Genomic DNA, 21003 nt, shown 5'->3' on the forward strand with positions numbered 1-21003 from the left:
ACACATAGTGCTAAGAAGGGGAGCAAACATATTAAGAACAGTATGCCATATACGCCAGGTCCCTTGAAACATATGCTGTGCAGATGTTTCTTCCCTGCAGCAACTATGTTAAGCAGCAAGTATGGACCGGCTTCCGGCAATCTACCATAATCTGAATGAGTCAGTGCTCTGCAGGTTTAATATTATTTAGGAAAAAATAAAGCTTACCAGGTCTCCATTTTAATATTCTGTGTCCATCTCTTTTCAGGTTGAGACTCCAGAGATTGGTGCTTTAAATATCATGCTTTTATATCCTGAGTCTTATTGATCTGGAGATTTATACAGATGCATTTCATTAGCAGGCATTGATGCCAGCACAATTCAGTGAAAATAGAAAGTAGAGAGTTCAGAATAAAGTAGCACTACTTCTGTTGTAGTGTTTTTTGTTTGTTTGTTTGTTTGTGAATACCTATAACAGTTAAAACCACAAGTGAAAGGATGATTTCTGTATCTCTGAGTGGTGGATTAAGGTGCTTTCCCCCTTAATTTTACTGTATTTTTATTATTTCTTTTGTACAATGCACATATATTGGATTAAAAGAAGTGTTTTTAAAACAAGCTTTGTGCATACTTTAAGGATATATGAGGTGCTTTTTGCTTTAAATATTATGCAGGAGTTGAGCTCTGAGAGACTGAATGTCCTGAATAAAAGTTATTTAAGGGAAGAATAAGCAGTGAGCAAGTCTAGCCCCTAAAATCACACATTTGAAATGTGACTTTAAACCTCTCTTGCTAAAGTGGTTTCAACCACTAGTTGAATCCATAAACTGGCACAGGTCAATCGGATTTTTTTTTTCCTTCTATGATGCTTAGTCTTTCTTGATGCTTGTCTTTTTTTTCTACACTTGGGTTTTATGAGATACTGCTATAACTGCCCTGGGCCCGTCTACATAAATTAGCTAGAGTGAATTTCTCTTTATTTCACTTAAAGATACACCTTATCAAGAGTGATGGTATCAAAAGCAAAATCCCAGCACTGGCTTTAGAGCTTGGCATGTTTTAAAACATATGTATAGATTGTCATTTGGTTTACTAAACTTACCTGTGACAAATGAGTGCCAGTTTAAGTCTCCATTTTTATATTGGGAAAATAAATTATGACTTTCCCAAGGTGAAACAACTAGTTCATGACAAAATGTAAGCCTCCTGGCTGTCCATCTGAAGCCTCAACCACTGTACCATGATAGCTTCCACTTAATTATCTTGTGCACTCAACACACAATTGGAACCATTAAGTGTATTGTAAGCAATTTTCAATGTATCTGAAATACTTCATTAGTTTTCTTTAAAAGAAATGTCATTAAGAAACTACAAATCAGTGAGTTAATTAGCTCTGTTATAGCCCTTTAGTTCTTTTAGTTGAAATAAGTTGATGCCAAAACTATGAACTATTACCCGTGAGAATAGACAGTCTGCATAGAAGTTTGTGCCGCATCCAGCACGAGCAGGTTTGGTGAGCCTGAGGAGGGGCGGTGAAGGATTAAAGAAGACAGACAAGAGAATACAGCTGGGGCTTGGTGGAACGCTGCTTCTCTGATGGAGAGACAGAGCCCCAGCTTGCAAGCCAAGTCTTTATTTTATAGTCAGAGCACACAAAGCAAAACAAGGGTAGTGGTCAACATGTTTACAATGTTCTTGTGAGTTTCACCTTGTTTTGGCAGCACTTGCTGCACCTCCCACAGCCCATTAGCTACCTAGAAAGGAACTAGGGAGGGCTATAAGGTTAAGGTTAATTATGCTAGGAAAACTCTGCCCTCCAAGCTGGAACTTCTTTGTGGCCCTGCCACAGATCAGTCTGAGGCATGACCCTAGAGTTGCTCCCTACAGAAGTCAATAAAAGTTTTTATAGAAGTTATAACAATTACCATGAATTTTGAGCAGAGCATTTTGAAAGTGTTTGGTAAAAATGAGTGCTTTTATGATAAAAAATATTTTGTAGATAAAAAAATGTATTGTATAAAAATTAGGGTTAAGAAACCTCAGGAGTACACTAGCTAACCCTTTGTCATCTATTTTTATTATTGAATGGAGTCCTCCTTTCCCCACCCATCCCCCATCTATAACCTTATATTAACCCTTCATTTACAAACACACAAACAATATGTAATTTATCACTAACACCTATCAAGCACTGAGCATAGACACCTCTAATAAGCACTAATTTATGTAAGCACTGAATGTAAACATCACTGCAATATCAGTTAAAAAGGCACCTATGACAGTCCATTTTACAAGTCTACAGTTCCACCATTAAATGATGATTTTTCTGACATATATGACTTTGATGATTTAAGTCACACTCAAGGTTTTTATATCTTGGCTTTTTTTCTATTTCTGAATAGTTGTTCTATGATCTGTCCTGATTAGTTATTAGCATCCTTCTATCTTAGATAGAAGGGAAGAAGGAGAGAAAGGCAGGATTCTCTTTAGTGTTAAATATACACTATATGCATGATTATTGCTATACTTAGAGGGTCATATTCTGATGTTGGATCTCTTCATCATTACATTTAATTAATTCATTTTAAAAATACTTATTCATTAGTTACTCTGAATGCTCTAGATTACTTCTGGGGCCATTAAAACAGTCATGATTTTTGCTTAAATAGTAGTTCCTACAAAGTAGGAGATAAACATTGATTAATTCTATTAAAAATGACAGTTGCATTGTAACAAGTACTACCAATGAGATACACAAACTTGAGAAATATTTTACAAACTCAGAGAGAATAGTTATGGCTTCCTGAAGAAATGATGCTCAAACCTAGATCACAAAGAGTAGTAGATGTTAATTAGATGAGTAGAGGACCAATGAGCATTCCTGGCAAAGGCAATGGCTATGTTACTGGACACCCCCAAGTTGGAGGAGGCCTATCCCCTCCTAGACTCTTGTTAATCTCACAAGAAAGATTTCAGACAAGTGACAGACAGCAGTGTTGAAGCAAAGCAAGCAAATGTATTAAGAATTCACTTGATGTGGCTCAGTGGTTGAGCGACAACCTATGAACAGGAGGTCATGGTTTGATTCCTGGTCAGGGCACATGGCTGGGTTGTGAGTCTGATCTCCAGTAAGGTGTGTGCAGGAGGCAGCCGATCAATGATTCTCTCTCATCATTGATGATTTTATCTCTCTCTCCCTCTTCCTTCCTCTCTGAAATCAATAAAAATATATTTTATAAAAAGGAATACACTTGGCATAAAGCAGAAGCTGGCAACTCAGCTAGTTTTAGCATGCCGGCCAGTGGAGGTTCAAGGGGTTTTATACCCTTCTCCCTGTAGGTTTCAAAGCTTTCCTGCCAGATATCTTGGATAGCAGACTAGGTTTCCAAGTCCGCGTCTACATTGTTGTGCTTATCTCAGAATATTTGTACATACATTTGGTCATCTTGTTTGGCAAGTCTTAAGGTGGCTGGCTTCTTTGTTTAGAGGGTAAGATAAAGTCCCCCTCTTTCCCTTTTCCCCCTTTCCTGCCCTAACATCCCCCAAGCGATATTTGTCCTTGGGTTTAGCTGGCACAAATAGCATTCATTGGGTCTTTGTTCTCATTTTTCCCAGGCCAGGGTGATTTAAGCTGTGAATTCTCTGGTTAGGGAGGAAAGGTATAAACCATTAGTTCTCAAGTGTCCTTGGTGAGGGGAAATAAGATTTTGGGATTCACAGGCCGGCTGCAAGCTGCCCAAACTGTTTGGCCTTGTTTAATTCTAAGGTGGCTGGCTTCTTTGTTTAGTAGGTAAGATAAAGTCCCCCTTTTTCCCTCTTTCCCTCTCCCCCCTTTCCTGCCCTAACGTCCCCCAAGTGATGGGTTTAGCGGGCACAAATGGCATTTGTTGGGTCTTTGTTCTCATTTTTCCCAGGCCAGGATGATTTAAGCTGTGAATTCTCTGGTTAGGGAGGAGAGGTATAACCATTAGTTCTCAAGTGTCCTTGGTGGAGGGAAATAAGATTTTGGAATTCACAGGCCAGCTGCAAGCTGCCTGAACCATTTGGCCTTGTTTACTTTTCTTGTCTCAGTTTCTTCATTCCAGGAATTTTCACCAGGAATTTTCTTAGCTTCTTACTATCCTGCCACAGCTAGTGGTAGGTTGTATCAGAGAAGCTGAAGAGGACATGATAAGATGTAGTTTGGATTATGGATAGAAATTGGAAGGTAGGGCCAACCAGATGGATATATGTGAAATGGAGAGAGGAGTCCAAGGTTATCAAAGATTGCAATCCTGAGAATTGGAAAGATTGAATTGCCATTATCCAAGTTAGAAAAGAATGGTGAAGGAGTAGGTTTGCGTGGTAATAGCAGGACTTTGATTTATGTTTGCTTTTATTGGAGCACTAGGTTGCTAGCAATCTGTGATTATTTTATTCTAGTTTCAAAAATTGAGATGATTCCAAGCTATGCTTAGCTTTCTCCTAATGCTTCTATATTTATGATTCATTCTTACTCAGAAATTGTAATTATTTGTGACCTCAAATCAACTTAGAGGTATCCACTCTTTGGTGAGTTCTCGATTACAATTTTTATTTCCTTAAATCCATAATGCTTTCAAATTTGTGCACAGATTGTTAACCATTCAGCTATTATGAAGCTTATTATCACCTCTAAGGAAAATGCAAATCTAAATACTTGGCTTACTTCTTCTGTGATTTTTTTTCCCTTTGGTTTTTAGCCACGTGATTTTTCAGTTATGAAGCTTATTATCACCTCTAAGGGAAATGCAAATCTAAATACTTGGCTTACTTCTGTGATTTTTTTTTCCCTTTGGTTTTTAGCCACGTGATTTTTCACTATTTTTAGCTCTCCAATGCACAGATATTTTTTTTTTCAATCTTGTCTAGTTGTTTTCAGTGGAAAGTTTAATTACATTTAAAATACAGGTTTATTATACATTTAGTATCTGAATGGCCTGGCAAAAAAACCCCTCTATTCCTTAGCTTCATCTGTAATGCATATGTAACTATACCTAACTAGCAAGATTATTATGACTATTAAATTATATCATGTGTACAGATCCTGTTCCTGAGAGATCAAGAAGCAATTTTCATTTTTATTGTTGGTTATCAGGTTTTGTGCAGGTCTCAGTCTATTCATAGTAAAGCTCTCAGCTAGAAATGCCTGGAGGGCACTCACCTAGGCCCCAGGGGGCTTCTCACAGAAGGCTTCCCTTCCTGAAAGCAATGTTACAACTGGACCAACACTTTTGGTTCTTACTGTTATTGCAAGATGCCCTTCAACAATAATCACCAGGAAACTTTGAAAAAGTATGGTTTTAGTACTTACAAGATGGGAAAATTACACCTGGGGTCACATAGAGGTCACAGATAGAGAGAGGGAAATAAAGAGAGAGAGAAGTGTCTGGGGTTCTGCTTATATCAAGGTTGAGGGTGAGGGCCTAGGGTTTGGTGGGCTCACTATTTCTTGGTGAATTTAAAACTTTAAGAGGAGGATTTTAAAGCACGGGGAAGAGAAAACAAACAAGTAGCCCAAATGGTCAGTTATGAGATCAAGTAAGGTCTCTAAAACAAAGGAATCTCTTCTCTAGCTGTGTGGCTGGCAATGTGTTTATCCCAGACAGTGTTTGAAGTGGCTTCTTTGAAATGGATGCCTCAGCAATCAAAGCTTAAGTCAGGCACTTGCATTACAAAAAGGAAAAAAAAAAATAATAACCCAACCATGTCAGGGTTTACTCTACACCCCATCAAACTAAGGTAGAAATGAGATCACTTTATAAAATGATAATCATATTTCACAGGCAAGAATTGTGTTGCTCACAATGGCAAGAATAAAATCCTAGTACCCCGAGGATTTTTACTTCTTAGTTATTTCTCTGAGTCTCCGGAGATATTCTAGAATAGCCCTTTTATAATCCTCTACTTTGGCCTCCTTTTAAAATAATTACTATTACACAGCCAAATGGAAGCCTGCTTCACCCCACATGCCTTCAGGGCTGACAATGGTTCCTTTTCCAAGGCAGTATGTTTTCCTGTGAAATGCTCAAAACTTCACCTATCTCCAGATATCCCAGTTTCTTTCTCTTTAGTTCCCCTAAAGAGGCTGAAGGAATAAAAAAAAATAAGAATAAAAAGTGGGAAGAATGCTCACCTATTCCATTCTGTGTGTTATTTTTCAAACCAAGACTAGAAATATCAATTGCTGGTATTCCTACAAAAATTTTCAAATAATAATAACTGTGATTTTTTTCTCCTACAAGGAATTGTAACCCTACAGTTGGACTGGTTTATGGAGCTATAGAATATATGGTAAAACTGTCCTTTCTCCATCATAGCCTGGACCTTCTCTGCCTCAGGAGTCAGGACACTGACTTATTCCCTACAGGGCACCCTTCCCTCTGTGCAAATTACCTTATAAAAATAGGTGCATGGAGATTTGTGGTCCCAGGTGCCAAGACTTTTCTCACATTTTGTTTCCCAGCTACATAATTTTCTCTCAATTTTAAGGTTCATTTAGCGGAGGTAAATAGGTACTGACAATGATATTAAACTAGAGGCCCAGTGCATGAATTCGTGCACCAGTGGGGTCCCTCAGCCTGGCCTGTGGGGATCGGGCCAAAATCAGCTCTCCTACATCCCCTGAGGGGCCCCAGATTGCGAGAGGGTGAAGGCCAGGCCGAGGGACCCCACTGGTGCACAATTGGGGCTGGGGAGGGACTGCAGGAGGGCTCCAGGGTGTGTGTCTGGCCCACCTCGCTCAGTCCCGATCAACCGGACCCCAGTAGCAAGCTAACCTACTCATCGGAGAGTCTTCCCCCTGGTGGTCAGTGCACATCATAGCAACTGGTAGACCAGCCAAATGTCTGCCCCCTAGTGAGCGGTTGAGCAGCTTTAGCATATCATTAGCATATTATACTTTAATTGGTTGAATGGCCAACCGGATGACTGGACACTTAGCATATTAGACTTTTATTATATAGGATTTACCATAAAGCATCTATATTTAGTGGTTATTTCAGTTCTCCAAAAGTGGATTTATTTTACCTCTTTGTCTCATTGATGAGGAAGGGAGGGAAGAGAAGTAAGAAGGGACTTACCTGTTTTGATGAATTGTGATGTTTGATTTCAATGCTTTAGAAAATTGGTTTTTGCCAGCCTCTCAGTAACTGAAGTCTCTGAACTTTCAAGTAGCATGTCTTTATAAAAAGAATATATAAAATACTTAAATGAAAAAAAAAATGTTCATTGATGAGAATGTTTTTAAGCCCACACACAGTTTCAAAAAAAAAAAAAAGTTAATAGTAAATTCATACTTGGTACAGCATATAAAAGAAGAGCCAAGTGTGGGAGGCAGGCAAATTATCACAGATTTTGCGATTTTCATAAATAAAAGACTTTTTAAAAATTCATATCTGCTTTTTTCAAAAGTAACTTGATATAAATATGATGAGTTTTGTTAAAACTAGAAGGTTTAGATAAAAAATGGACTTGATGGCAAAGTTTCTTATCCAAAATCCATTCTAAATTATCTTACTTTTTTTTTCCCCACAGCTTCCTCCTACTCTGAATTTTAACAACTTAACACACAATACAATGTACAGATGATGTGTTGTGGAATCATGCACCTAAAACCTATATAGCATTGTTAACCAGTATCACCCCAATAAATTCAATAAAAAGTAAAAAAAAGAACACAACAACCAACCATAAAATGAAGTGTTTGAATATGTATGTACAGATGATATGGACTACTTAAAAATTAAAAAAAGATTCCAGATTGGTCATATATGTATGAATTCCTATGAGTTCTCTTAAATCACTATGGTTCTCTGAAGACTGTCTAGCAGTGATCACTTGGTGCAAATCTCAGATAATACGGTAACAGGAAGAAAGCTCTAGGAGAAATATACCAGAGCAAGGGTTGTAGGTGCTGGAAAGTTTTTCCATATGTACATCCTCCACCCCTTTCAGAAAAAGAAGGGATAGACTATGTAGAAATGCTTTGTAACCAATTAATGAGTCAGTGTTGTTTTGCTGACAATAAGTCATTTTGTGTCAAAATTGTGAATCTTCAGAAATAAACTCAGTTGTCCAGAAGCAGTTGGATGGCTCTGTGTGACTGAAGGGAACATAACTAGTAAAGACTATTGGAATAGTTTTCTGCTCAGAATTTCTCATTTTTGATAGGCATCATTCTGCAGAGCTTGGTGGTGAATCCATCTTATAAAACGTGAAGATTTTGCTCGCAGAGATAGAAAGAAGGGAGCTGGCCAATCATTATCTTCACTGTAATCTCACTTCCCAGCTCCAGCTCATGGATACTTCCTAAGGATTCCCTGTAGAATCCAGATGAATCTAGACAGGGTCATCTACCGAACTGTGAACACTTTAAAGGTTCAGATTGTGTTCTTAGCACAGTGCTTTGCATGGAATAAATTATATGAGAACTCAAAATGCATTGTTTTTTAAAACTTTATTTGTATAAACCTTGTTTTTATTGTTGACACTATTACAGATTTCCCTAGTTCCCCCTGCCTTTGCCCACTTCCACCCATCCCCCACCTCCCTTCCCTCTGGCCCTCACCACACTATTGTCTGTGTCTATGGGTTATTCATATCTGTTCTTTGGCTAATCTCTTCACCTTAATTTATTGTTTCAACATTTAACAGATATTTAAATGCATGTTGGTGTGATAAAGGATACTTTTATATAATGAAAGCACTATGATTTTATTTTTAGTGAACGTCTCTCAGTTCACAAAAGGCTTATAAAAGTTTCTATATTGTATTTTAAAACTAAATTTACCTCTCTTCATTCCATCACAGTCCAATGTGTATTTCATGTACTCCTTCAACTCAATGATCAAATTATACTTGTAATTTTATTAATTTTAAGTACCATGTCAAAAAGAACCATCATTTCTTTTTTAATATAAATGTGTAATAATTTTTATTTTAGTATTAAAATAAAAAGTAATACTATATTTTACTCTAAAATATATAACATTTATTATAGAAAGTACATAATTTTAATAGATTTTGTGGTATGAGGTGAAATAGCTTGCTTTTCCAAGATTATTTCCTGGTGATATATATCTTTTTTCCTTGACTGTGGTAGTGATAAGAAGGGTTGTGTTTTCTTTCTATCAGCTTATTTTAATTACTAATTGTGTAAACAATGAAAATTTTTATTTTTAGTAGGAAACTATTTCATAAGCATTAAAAGGCTTTATGATAAACTTTAAAAAGTTATTTAATGTTTATTTAACCTTTAAGAAGATTAAATTCATATCACATATATGTTTATATATATTATCCCTTCTTTTTCAAACTATTACAGACATGATTTCAGACTCTTTGGAAGCAATAATAACAGTTGTTAAATGAATAAATGAATGAGCTTCTACTTATAAGATTCTAGTCTCCTATAAAATTAATTTTATATATTCCCATTGCTGGTGAATCAGTGTCATGATCTTTGCACAATATATTTGGAAACATATTTTTGGCACTAAAAGCCTATTTCAAATGGAATTTTAAAAGTACCGATGTTAAGCTCATAAATATGGAGACTGATGGTTGCCAGAGGTGAGAGGAGTTGAGGGGCTGGGTAGAAAAGGTGAAAGGATTAGTTAGTACAACTTGGCAGCTACAAAATAATCCTTGGGATGTAAAGTACAGCATAGGGAAGATAGTCAATAATACTGTAGTAACTATGCATGGTGTCAGTTGAGTACTAGATTTATCGGGGGATCACTTCATAAATTACATAAATATCTAACCACTATGTGCTATACACCTGAAACTAATATAATGTTGAGTGTCAACTGTAATTGAATTATTAAAAACTTTTAAATAGAACCAATTTCAAATCAAATTTCAGGAGGGCATGATTATTGTAGTAGCTCAATTATTGTTTTTGAATATCTCAAAAGAAATGAAGACTGAAAAGATTAATAATAGATTATTAACCTTAAAAGGATAAAGAATTCTTTAATCTTACTGAAACAATAATAATCTTGTTTTTGTTATATAATTATTCAAATAATTTGAGATGTTAGAGCAAACCATTAGTGCTTGATAATAGGGTTCATTATGGGGAAACCCAAAGGTAAACTTGTATCCTTTGTTTTAAAAGCAAATATTTACATTATTTATGAAAAATGATATTTAAGTCCTACAAAATAGCATTATGGGAGATAGCTGATACCATGGGAGTAAATACAATTATCCAGAGAGAGAGAAGAGGGGCAGCTCCAGCGTGCTACTGAAGATTGTGGGTTTTTAAAGCACAAATATAATAAAACGAATATAAAAAGAAGTCTAGTAAGACACTGTTTGAGTGGTGATGTCAGCAAAAACAGTGGACTTCTATAAATTTTGTCCTCCATAAAAGCAGTAAGAAAACTGTCCAAAAATGTGATAACCAACTTTTTTAGAGCTCTGGCAATTAATCAGAGACTTGCAATAATCCATGAAATAGTTTAATCAAGAAAAACATCTGAATCTTGGTCAGAACAGTGGGGGTTGTTGCATTGTAACTTGCCTTATGCTTGTCCCCCCTTCTCAGGCTTCAAGGGAGCACCAATAGCCAACAATCACTATAAAAAAACAACCTGATAGCTACGAGAGGGGGCAGAATGGAGCTTGAATTCCTTTAAAGCCTCATTCTTGAAGGATTGTTATTTGACTTGTGTGGGGTTTTCTGGAAGACCTGACTTTGCATGACTACTTTTATATGACCTAACTTAGAGAGTACCCAGTGTGAAAAGCTTTTTCCTGGGAATGTTTGTCAAAAACATTTGAAGAGGCAGCTTTTTTTGACTTCACGGTTACTGGAGGGTATTGGTGTAGGCAAACAACAGACTAACTAAAAAGCTTAAAAGAAAAAGCCATGGAATAATATGTCCTTAGAGGTTTGGAAAAGTTCCACATATTCCTGGGCAACTAGAGGGTCACACACATGTGAGCATGCCCAGTGTCATAGGCTAAATTTCCAAAGTTCATATGTTGAAGTCCTAACCCCCAATACCTCAGAATGTGACTTTTTTTGGAGATAATTAAGGTAAAATGAGATCATATGGGTGATTTTTTCCCCTCAATAAAAGCCATAAGAATTTTATTGCAGATGAATTTTTGTATTTTCTTATGCCTGAATCATTAAGGATACTTTTAGCTAAAAACTGCAATTAGAAATCAAACTTGGGTACATGCAAAGTTTGAAAGCCTAATAATTTGTCTTTGTTTCCAGACTCAACAGAAAATAATATCACCTCCGACCCTTGGGCTAAAAACTTATGAAACCTTATAATACTAATCGTAAACCTAAAATACCTGCCTGTCATTATGATCACATTCATTGTATAGTAGGTAAAGCTTTCCTTTTGGTTTTCAGAAGTATTTTTGCTTAGCATATTAATTTTATATTTGTAGGTAACAATTGTTAGGAAGATTTTTTTGGTAAAATCTATGGTGTATTTTTTTTCTTATTTTTAGTTTGGTTGCAACAAAGGAAACAGATAGTGCAAGATCTAGAAGTGCTCCAATGTCACCTTCTGACTTTCTGGATAAATTAATGGGGAGGACATCAGGGTATGATGCAAGAATCAGACCCAATTTTAAAGGTAATTGTTCTGCTTTCTACTATATATTAAATGTGTTTCATTTTTTTTAATTAAAAATATATTATTTATTGATTTCAGAGAAGAAGGGAGAGGGAGAGATAGAAACATCAATGATGAGAGAGAATCATTGATCGGCATGCCCCCTACTGGGGATCCAGCCCGCAACCCTGGCATATGCCCTTACTGGAATTGAACCAGTGACCTCTTAGTTCCTGGAAAGGATGCTCAACCACTGAGCCACTCCTAGCTGGGCATGAAATGTATTTTAAGTGTGATTAAACAAGATACATTTAAAAACTGATTCTACCAAAAATTCTGAAAATATAAAATATTCTCACTAACTACAATGGAATATTCTCATTAACTAGAATAAAAGCTTCTTGGAGCTGACAATAATGCTCCCATATTTTAAATCTTCCACAGCAGGATTTTCTATATTTCAGAGAATCATATTGTTGTTGAGTTTATGTACTTGGGAAGGGTCTGGATAACTAAAGCCACTGATAACATTTAAAAAATTATTCTACCTACCAAATGTTTTACCTAAATTTATAGGAAAGAGCTTTAAGGGGTATCACATTCAAATAAAAATGAGAAATTTCAGCATTATGAGGATATTTTACAAAAGCAGTATCCTCCTATGCAAATTTGTCTTTAATAATATTACTGCTTATGCTGGCATTGTGTCATTTTCCAAAATAATTCTCTCTCTCTTTAAAAACAAAAAGAAATCTGATTTCTTCTCTCCTCTGTCTCAAACATACTCCCACTCATACCCTTCACTCTTATTTGTTTCCTCTAGATTTAAGGAGAATTGTTTAGATTTGTCCTCTAATCACTCTTGGACATGACATAGTGTCCTGGGTATTCTTTGGGAATGTTCAGGAGCATTTTAATTCTGTAATTATATTATGGTCTCTTCACAGTCTTCTTTATCCTAAACCATTTCCTTGGATGTGAAGTCATAGAGGTAGGTGGTGTCACAGGTTGCTAGGCAGATACTATTTTGTATGCTTAGTTGTTTGTTTTATTTATGAAAATAGCGAAAACCATGTACCTGAACTTGGCAAACATTAAATTGTCTAAAGATATTAGTGGTGAAAAGCAGCAACTTCTTGCCTCAACAATCCTTATGCACAGTTCTACTTCTTTGAAGTAAACACTCCAAAAGTAAAATTGGTTCATTTCTGGTGAAATATGTTTGATTGCTTTCTGGGACTTTTACACACAAGGCATTATGAGATGCCTTTGCACTAACTAGACTGCTAATTCAATGCCTCCATTCTTACATTCCACCTTTTCTGTTTCCCCTTTCTGCACAATCATCTCTTTTCTTCCTGCAGGGACAGTTATGTTAATTCATCTTAGCTCTCTTTAAGCCCCTGGTTTTCTTATAGAGCATTGAAGAAAAACATTGCATAGTTCAGGAAGGATTGAGTTGATGTGCCTGGGTGCTAAGACAGGTTTAGTCTCTCTCTCTCTCTCTCTCTCTCTCTCTCTTTCTGTGTGTGTGTGTGTGTGTGTAGGGAGGTGGTTTCCTGTTACTTCTCTCTCTGGAAAGGACTATCTGACAGAGACATCATTGCCCTGGCCAGCGCGCTGCTTTTAGTGAGTGCTGAGTGCTGACGAGGCTTTGGTCTGAGCTCCTCCAGATGCCAAAACAGAGAAGGCTTTAGGTTTGAGTATTGTCATGGAGCCTGTTTTCCCCAATCAAAAAAGTTATTTCCCCTCCTTTTTTTTTTAACTTCTTACAAACAGGAGATGACTAAGTTCTGAGGATCTGATGCACAGCACTGTGACTACAGTTAATAACACTGCATTATATACTTGCAAGTTGCTAAAAGAGGAGATTAAATGTTCTCACTACAAAAAAAAAGTAATTTTGTGCTGTGATGGAGCTGTTAGCTAATGCTGTGGTGTAATCATACTGTGATACGGAAGTGAATCAAATCAACACATTGTGTACCTTAAACTTGCACAATGTTATATGTCAATTATTTATATATATAAAAGTCAAAGTGACTGTTAGGACCAAATCACCAGAACGACCAGTCGACCGGTTGCTATGATGTGCACTTACCACCAGGGTGCAGATGCTCAATGTAGGAGCTGCCCCCTGGTGATCAGTGTGCTCCCACAGTCAACCTCCCGTGGTCCCTCCCCCTGGCTGACTGCGATTGGCCCCAATTGGGACTGGGCGAGATGGCCCCAATTGGCCCCGATCACCAGCCAGGCCGAGGGACCCCACCTGTGCATGAATTCATGCACCAGGCCTCTAGTATCTCAATAAAGTTAGAAAAAGAAGACAAAAAGTCAGCACTCGTTAACAGAACCATACTATTTCCAATCATCTTAATAAACTATGTTTGCAAAACTAAAACCAAAAAGTTATTTCCATTCCTCAAAAATGCTATAGGGCTAAACCCCAGGACTACCCATGCCCTACAGGAATATGGATGGGAGTCAGGGAGCTTCCTGAGACAGGTGCCTGTGGTTTCTCCCTACAGGCCCTTCCAGCTCCTCACTTCCTTTCCTATAGATGACCTTAAGCTTTGTGCCTCCCTGGGTCATTCTTTTTTATTATTAAATTTATTGGAGTGATAGTGGTAAATAAAATTACATAGGTCTCAAGTATACAAGTCTATGACACATTATCTGTATATTGTGTGCCCACCACCCGAAGTCAATCTTCTTCTGTCACCATATACTTGTCCCCTTTACCCTTTACTACTCCCCTTCCCCTTCCCTCAGGTAACCACTATAGTACTGTCTGTGTCTATGAGTCTCTGTTTGTTGACTTGTCTTGTTTGTTCATTTGTTACTTTCAGTCATATCCCACATATAAGTGAAATCATGCTTCTTGACTTTTTCTGTCTGCCTATTTCCACCTAAAAAAATCTGAAAACATTTATTCACAAAGATATGTGCACCTCTATGCTCACTGCGGCATTATTTATAGTAAACACGATATGGAAGCAACCTAAGTGCCTGTCAATATATCAGATAACGGAGATGTGGCACATGTATACAATGGAATGCTACACAGCCATAAGAAAGGATGGAATACTGCCATGTGTGACAACATGAATGGATGTTGAGAATATCATGCTAAGTGAAATAAGTCAGACAAAAAATAATCAAGATCCTTGGGTCATGCTTAGCCCATTAGCTCCCTTCTCCATGTAGTCCTAACCTACATTTATTTTAGGCTTTGCTCTCTTTTCTTCTTCCTTTTGTATTTTGTCATTAAGCTGAAGATGAATTTCCACCCATTCTCTTTGGTATTAGATGTTTGTTTCATTTTTATTTGGTAATAAAAAATTTTATGTCTTCAGAGAGAAAGAAAACTGTTTAATCCCCCTCTTGAAATAGAAGCGTCCAGGAGTCCTTTGGTATTAGAAGCCTATAAAAGTACATCCATAGATGATAAAATATTATTTCACAGACTACTTTACCAGATTTTTCTGAATTTTACTTCTTTCCTTTGATCCTCTTGTTTGGGTCCTCAGTTGATCTTTGATAACCCTTGAGTCTAATTTGGATCCAGGCAGAAAGTACTCAGTGGGCAATTACATGATTATGTCTTCCTCCCAAACACTGACTGCATTTTTTTTCATTCTATCTCCAGTGGCCTTTATCTAGAAATAACATTGTTTGCCTTCCGATGTCTTTGTGGTTTATGTCTTTTCATCTGTAATAGTTCTCTATATTAATCCCTTTCTCCCACATCACAAATTCTGTTTTTAAACAGCCATTTCTGCTAAAACGCATTCTATCCACAGAATGGCATGTGTACCAGTACTCATTTCCTGCCTGTATTTTTTTTCAGTGAAAGTGTTAACATTTTAACTATTTATATCTACCCAGACACTGCTATTCTTGAATATAATTCACAATTAACTTTTAAAGGCATGTCTTCAACTTGCATTTTTACATAATATATGGTCCTTTTACCAAGAAGAATCTCTAATAATAAGCCTTTCTAAAATTGTAGATGTGCACCTGGAATATTCATAGATTTAGATTCTGCTTTCTATATTTTTAGGTTTTCTTTTATTTTATTTTTAATGTATACTTTCTGTAGTAGTTACTTGTTTTTTTTTCACTTCTAAACACTCTCAAACTAACAGAAGATTTGCAAATATTGCACTTAGCTATTTTCCCCCCAAACTCCTTGAAAGTAAGTTGTTGACCTGGTGCCCCAATACTTGAGTGTATCATATAAATGAGAACATTCTCCTAAATAACCACCATCTACCCATCAAAACAAGCAAATTAACATGGATGTATTGTTACCACCTAATTTGTGGACCCCACTCAAATTTTATCAATTCTTTGAATAATGGCTTCATTGCAAATGAAACAATTTGGAAATAAAATTGATCTAGAATAAATCTTGTATTTTATTCATCATTTATCACATTGTCTCCTTTAATCTGAACCTGAAGATTATTCTTTCTATAACTGTCATGATGTAGGCACTTAAAAAATATCCCTTTACTGAACAGAATGTACCTCAGTTTGCATTAGTCTAATGTTTCCTCATGATTTGGTTTAGGTATTACATCTTGACAGACATATCACAGAAGTGATGCTATGTTCTTATCAGATGGTGGACCATCTTAATTTTTACTATGACTGGTGTTATTTACTTTGATTAATTGGTTAGGTTGATGCTTGCCAGGATATATCTTTATACATATACATATATGCACAAATACACATATATGCATACATACAAACACACATATATGCATATTCATATATATTAATTTACATCTAAATATTTATTTCTTTATTTTTTAAATATATTTTTATTAATTTCAGAGAGGAAGGGAGAGGGAGAGAGAGATAGAAACATCAATGAGAGAGAATCATTGACCGGCTGCCTCCTGCACGCCCCCTACTGGGGATTGAGCCCACAACCCAGGCATGTGCCCTTGACCGGAATCAAACCTGGGACCCTTCAGTCTGCAGGCCGACACTCTATCCACCAAACCAAACCGGCTAGGGTAATTCTTTATCTACTGAAAACCATGAGTTCACATTGATATTTCCAATCCCATGGGTTTATTCTAGCTTCTGAGTTTCCATATTTTAACTTCCTCATCTGATAGTAAGAAACCTGGCTCCCATTATCCTTCATATAATCCTGATATTGATCAATATGTAATGAATCTCCCTTGTCAGCTGCCATTTCCTCTCCTGCACAGTGCCCTGGGGTCCTGTTCAGTCTCACTCTCCACGCCTGGATGTCCCCATGTGGACACTGTCCTTACCCTTCTCTGGTTCTAATTACCCACACCAGGCTGCATCACCATGGCAACATTCTTCTCACTCACTCTGGCTCCATCATCCCATGCTATGTAATCCTTCTCCAAGGATGTCCTTCTCATCCTGTGAAGGTTATCACCCTTCTGCAGCCAGCCCTAGCATGGGAGCCTTATTTACTCTGCTCGACTGAGTGGCTTTAGGACTAGAAAGGGGATGAGGAAGGGGCAAAATGACCTGAATCCTATTTTTCTCCCATAATTTTTAAACCTTTTTCAAGTATCTAACAAGTAGTTTATAATCTGGATTTAAAGTAATCAAATATGCGTTTGTTAATTAAAAAATAAAATATCTCTCTTTGTGACATGACTACATAAAATATATATGTATTCAAAATAAAAAAACTCACTAAACATAATTTTTGATAGTTCATCTTTTAATTGCATTCTTTGTCTTTAAAAAGGGTGAGGCTTTAATACAACATTATGTCAAGAATTACTTAGAGTCATTTTAATAACCATTTGGACTCTTATTTGTCCCTTTGTTTCCTCTAGGTTTGCCCAGTGAACAATTTCCCCAATGTGCATGGCAATAATATAATTGTCTAGGCTTTGCATTGGCCTTTGCCATTTTGCCTTTATCCACCTCTGAACTTAAAAGCCATGTTCTATTTCTTTAAGAAACATCTAAAAGAAAACATACTGCTAAAAACATCTGCAACTAGTGTCATTTGCTTTTCAGGCCAGCGATGGCTAATGTAATGAACAATTTAAAAGCACAATTTGCCATATGGATGGTATAGCAGTTATTTGCTCTGTTGCTAAACATAGCAATGTGTTAGATGAATATAACAGCTTTTGCACTGGCATGGAGAAGAAGCAGATTGGCCAAGGACTGCTGAAACAGGTGCTCTCTGTAGTGGCAATAGAAGATTTACAATCTTCTCAGAGCTTCATTCTCTACATAATTTTTGAGTTATACATATCAATAGCTAGGGCAGAAAGACTACTCCAAGATTCCTGCCCTGAACTGACATAGACCAGAGCTTCCAGTATAGAATACAGTGCTTTATAAACATGATAGTGCTATATCCATTTCATTCCCTATAATACCTTTCCACTGTCACTGTTCTTGATCACAGCCATTCCATTTCCAATCTGTACTATTACAATAAATTCCTAACTATTGTCTCTGTTTCTAAGCTTTTGCTATCCATTCAACCATTCGCCATGTTGTCTTGGTTCACCACACTCCCATGATCAAGAATCTGTAATGGCTCCCTCACGTGCATTAAGTCAACATCAAATACCTTGGTGTCACATGAAAAGGTTCCATGACTTGGGGCAAAGCTATTTTAAGAACAATGGTTTTTATTTCCAAATTGTTTCATACTCTAATACGTTTTAAAATCAAATGATTTCTATACAAGTAAAATATCTATATATCAATACAAATGTACATATCTTTCAAGTGAGTGTCTGCTCTATTTTTAAAATTTGGAATTAAGGTTTGGTGCCTGAATCCACTCACCTTTCTTTCTGCTGAAGAAGAGACTATTGTATAGAATAAAACCCTAATATGCAAATCGACCAAATGGAAGAACGACTGGTCGCTATGATGCGCACTGACCACCAGGGGGCAGATGCTCAATGCAGGAGCTACCCCCTGGTGGTCAGTGCACTCCCACAGGGGGAGTGCCGCTCAGCCAGAAGCTGGGCTTGCCAGTGGGCTCATGACTGGCGAGTGCAGCGGCAGTGGATAGAGCCTCTCCCACCTCAACATGGGGAGCGGGCCTAAGCCAGCAGGCAGACATCCCCTTAGGGGTCCTGGACTGCAAGAGGGTGCAGGCTGGGCTGAGGGACCCCCCCCACCACAGTGCAAGAATGGGGACCAAATAGCATTTATGTATGCTCTAGTAACCAGGTGACGAACACATCTGGTAACTGATGGATTAAACAATAAAGCTCAGGCCTGATATCACTGTGATTTGCTTTACTACCACATGAAATTTAGATTTGGAAACCAAGCCGACTTTCTGCTTTTAAAAAGAGCATTTTGCATCTGATTGAAGGCATGTTGGAGGGGCAAGGGTTGGAATCCTTCATATAATGTGAATCATTAAGTTCCCAAATAATAGTGAAAACTTCGATTAGTCACTTCTTTGATCATTACTCATCTGTGGATACATGTTATTTTCCTTATTGTATTTATTGGCTTTACTATTCAAGCCTTGGGTCAATGTGAGATACCAGCTTCACATTTTAAGGAGAATACAAATATATCAGAGGAGTCCTCTTAACATAGGACTTAATACTACTGCTTTCACTCTCAGTGCCAAATGGATTAAGTGATATCTATGAATCAGATAGCACAGTATATGGTAACAAGTGGTAGTCAATAATTTACTGATTTATATTCATTTCTACCCTTCTAGAAGATAATTTCTCTGTGTCCTCTTCAATTTGGTGTGCACAGGTTTTATATATTTAGTAAAAGAATGAATAAATGGGTCTGACAAAATAAAATTCTTGGCTTTATTATGAATGTTAAATCAGGCACTTACAGGGGCCTTCTAGAATGGTGGAGTGAGTATCTTTGTAAATTCACTTCTCCAAAAAAAGCAACAAGCCCTAGTTCGTATGGCTCAGTGGATAGAGCGTCAGCCCTCAGACTGAAGGGTCCCAGGTTCAGTTCTGGTCAAGGGCAGGTACCTTGGTTGCAGATTCAATCTACTCCTGGTCCCAATCAGGGAATGTGCAGGAGGCAACCAATAGTTTCTTATTGATGTTTCTCTTTCTTTGTCCCTCCCCCTTCTTTCCACTCTCTCTAAAAATCAATGGAAAACTATTCTCAGGTGAGAATAAACAATAACAACGAAAAAGCAACAAAAACACTGGAAAAACTGTCATAATTAACCTTTAGAACTCTAAAAGTTAACCAAAAGCCTGAAACACTATGAAGATGCTAATGAAAGAAAAACTGATGAGTTTCTCCTAAGGACAAAGGGCATTTAAATATGGCCCCACTCCCCAGGTCCCCAGTAGCCTTGAAAACCAGCCACATCTCCCCCACAGAAGCTGTAAAGCCCAGCAGCCTGGCAGCTCTTAGAGGGCAGACCAGATCTGGAGCTCCACAGGAAGGCCATCCCCAGAACTATGTTAGTGTTGGACCTTCTGGCTCTTCCTCAAGAGTCCCATTCAGAGGGCTTGTCTTTATTTTATTTTACCTGGGAACTCCCTCAGTGGGAAAATTCTATCACCAGGGCATTTGTGGCAAACGATCACAGGAAATCACAAGTTGGGCAAACAAGAGCTTGAACAAAAATTTTAGATTTGGGGAATGAAATGCCCATAGGCAGCTTTGAAAAGTTCTGATATGTTCTTGTGGATCTAGAGGCTACACACATGTTAGGGCTGGATGTGTTTCCAGAAAGTTCTAGGAGGACCCCAGTCTCTCACCTCTGGCTGACCTGAGACCCTGTGCAAGCAGGAAGTGAAGGGTAAAGTATGAACGTCAGAGACATGCCTCCAAACAAACACAAAGTCCCTTGGCAAAGGGTGGGAGACTTACTCATTGAGGAAATCTCTGATGACTCATTTGTTGACCAGTAAACTCACGGAGCAGTAAATTCATTGGCTGCACATTCTAGGGGAATACAGACTTTACAGTATTAGTCCAGGTAAGTCATTAAACAAGAAACAGCAATAAGAAACACCAGCCCTGGCTGGTGTGGCTCAGTTGTTTGGGTGTCCTCCATTCATGGAAAGGTTGCCAGTTCAATTCTGGTCAGGGCACAGCCCTCAGTAGGGGGTGTTCAGGAAGCAACAGATTAATGTTTTGATGTTTTGCTCTCACATTGATATTTCTCTCTCTCTAAAACTCAATTTTAAAAATATTTTATAAAAAAGTAAAAGAGCCCTGGCTGGCTTGGCTCGGTGGATAGAGCGTCGGCCAACAGACTGAAGGGTCCCAGGTTCGATTGCGGCCGAGGGCACATGCCTGGGTTTCGGGCTCGATCCCCAGTGGGGGGTGTGCAGGAGGCAGCCGATCAATGATTTTCTCTCATCATTGATGTTTCTATCTCTCTTTCCTTCTCCCTTCCTCTCTGAAATCAATAAAGAAATAT

The 21003-nt window shown here is 37.6% G+C and overlaps 1 protein-coding gene across 3 annotated transcripts in view; it reads left to right on the forward strand.

Moving 5' to 3' along the window:
• The window catches only part of GLRA3 (glycine receptor, alpha 3), a 136841-nt gene that overhangs the window by 14601 nt on the left and 101237 nt on the right, over positions 1-21003 (forward strand). For 2 of the 3 annotated variants that reach the window (XM_014530357.1, XM_005882681.2), the window contains exon 2: positions 11479-11606. The exons of the other annotated variant lie outside the window; for it this stretch is intronic. In XM_014530357.1, coding sequence (XP_014385843.1) covers positions 11479-11606 — 128 coding nt within the window. The remainder of the gene's footprint in view (positions 1-11478; positions 11607-21003) is intronic. 3 annotated transcript variants of the gene reach the window in all.

This window comes from Myotis brandtii, unplaced genomic scaffold (genome assembly GCF_000412655.1).
Source record: "Myotis brandtii unplaced genomic scaffold, ASM41265v1 scaffold733, whole genome shotgun sequence".
Taxonomy (NCBI): Eukaryota; Metazoa; Chordata; class Mammalia; order Chiroptera; family Vespertilionidae; genus Myotis; species Myotis brandtii.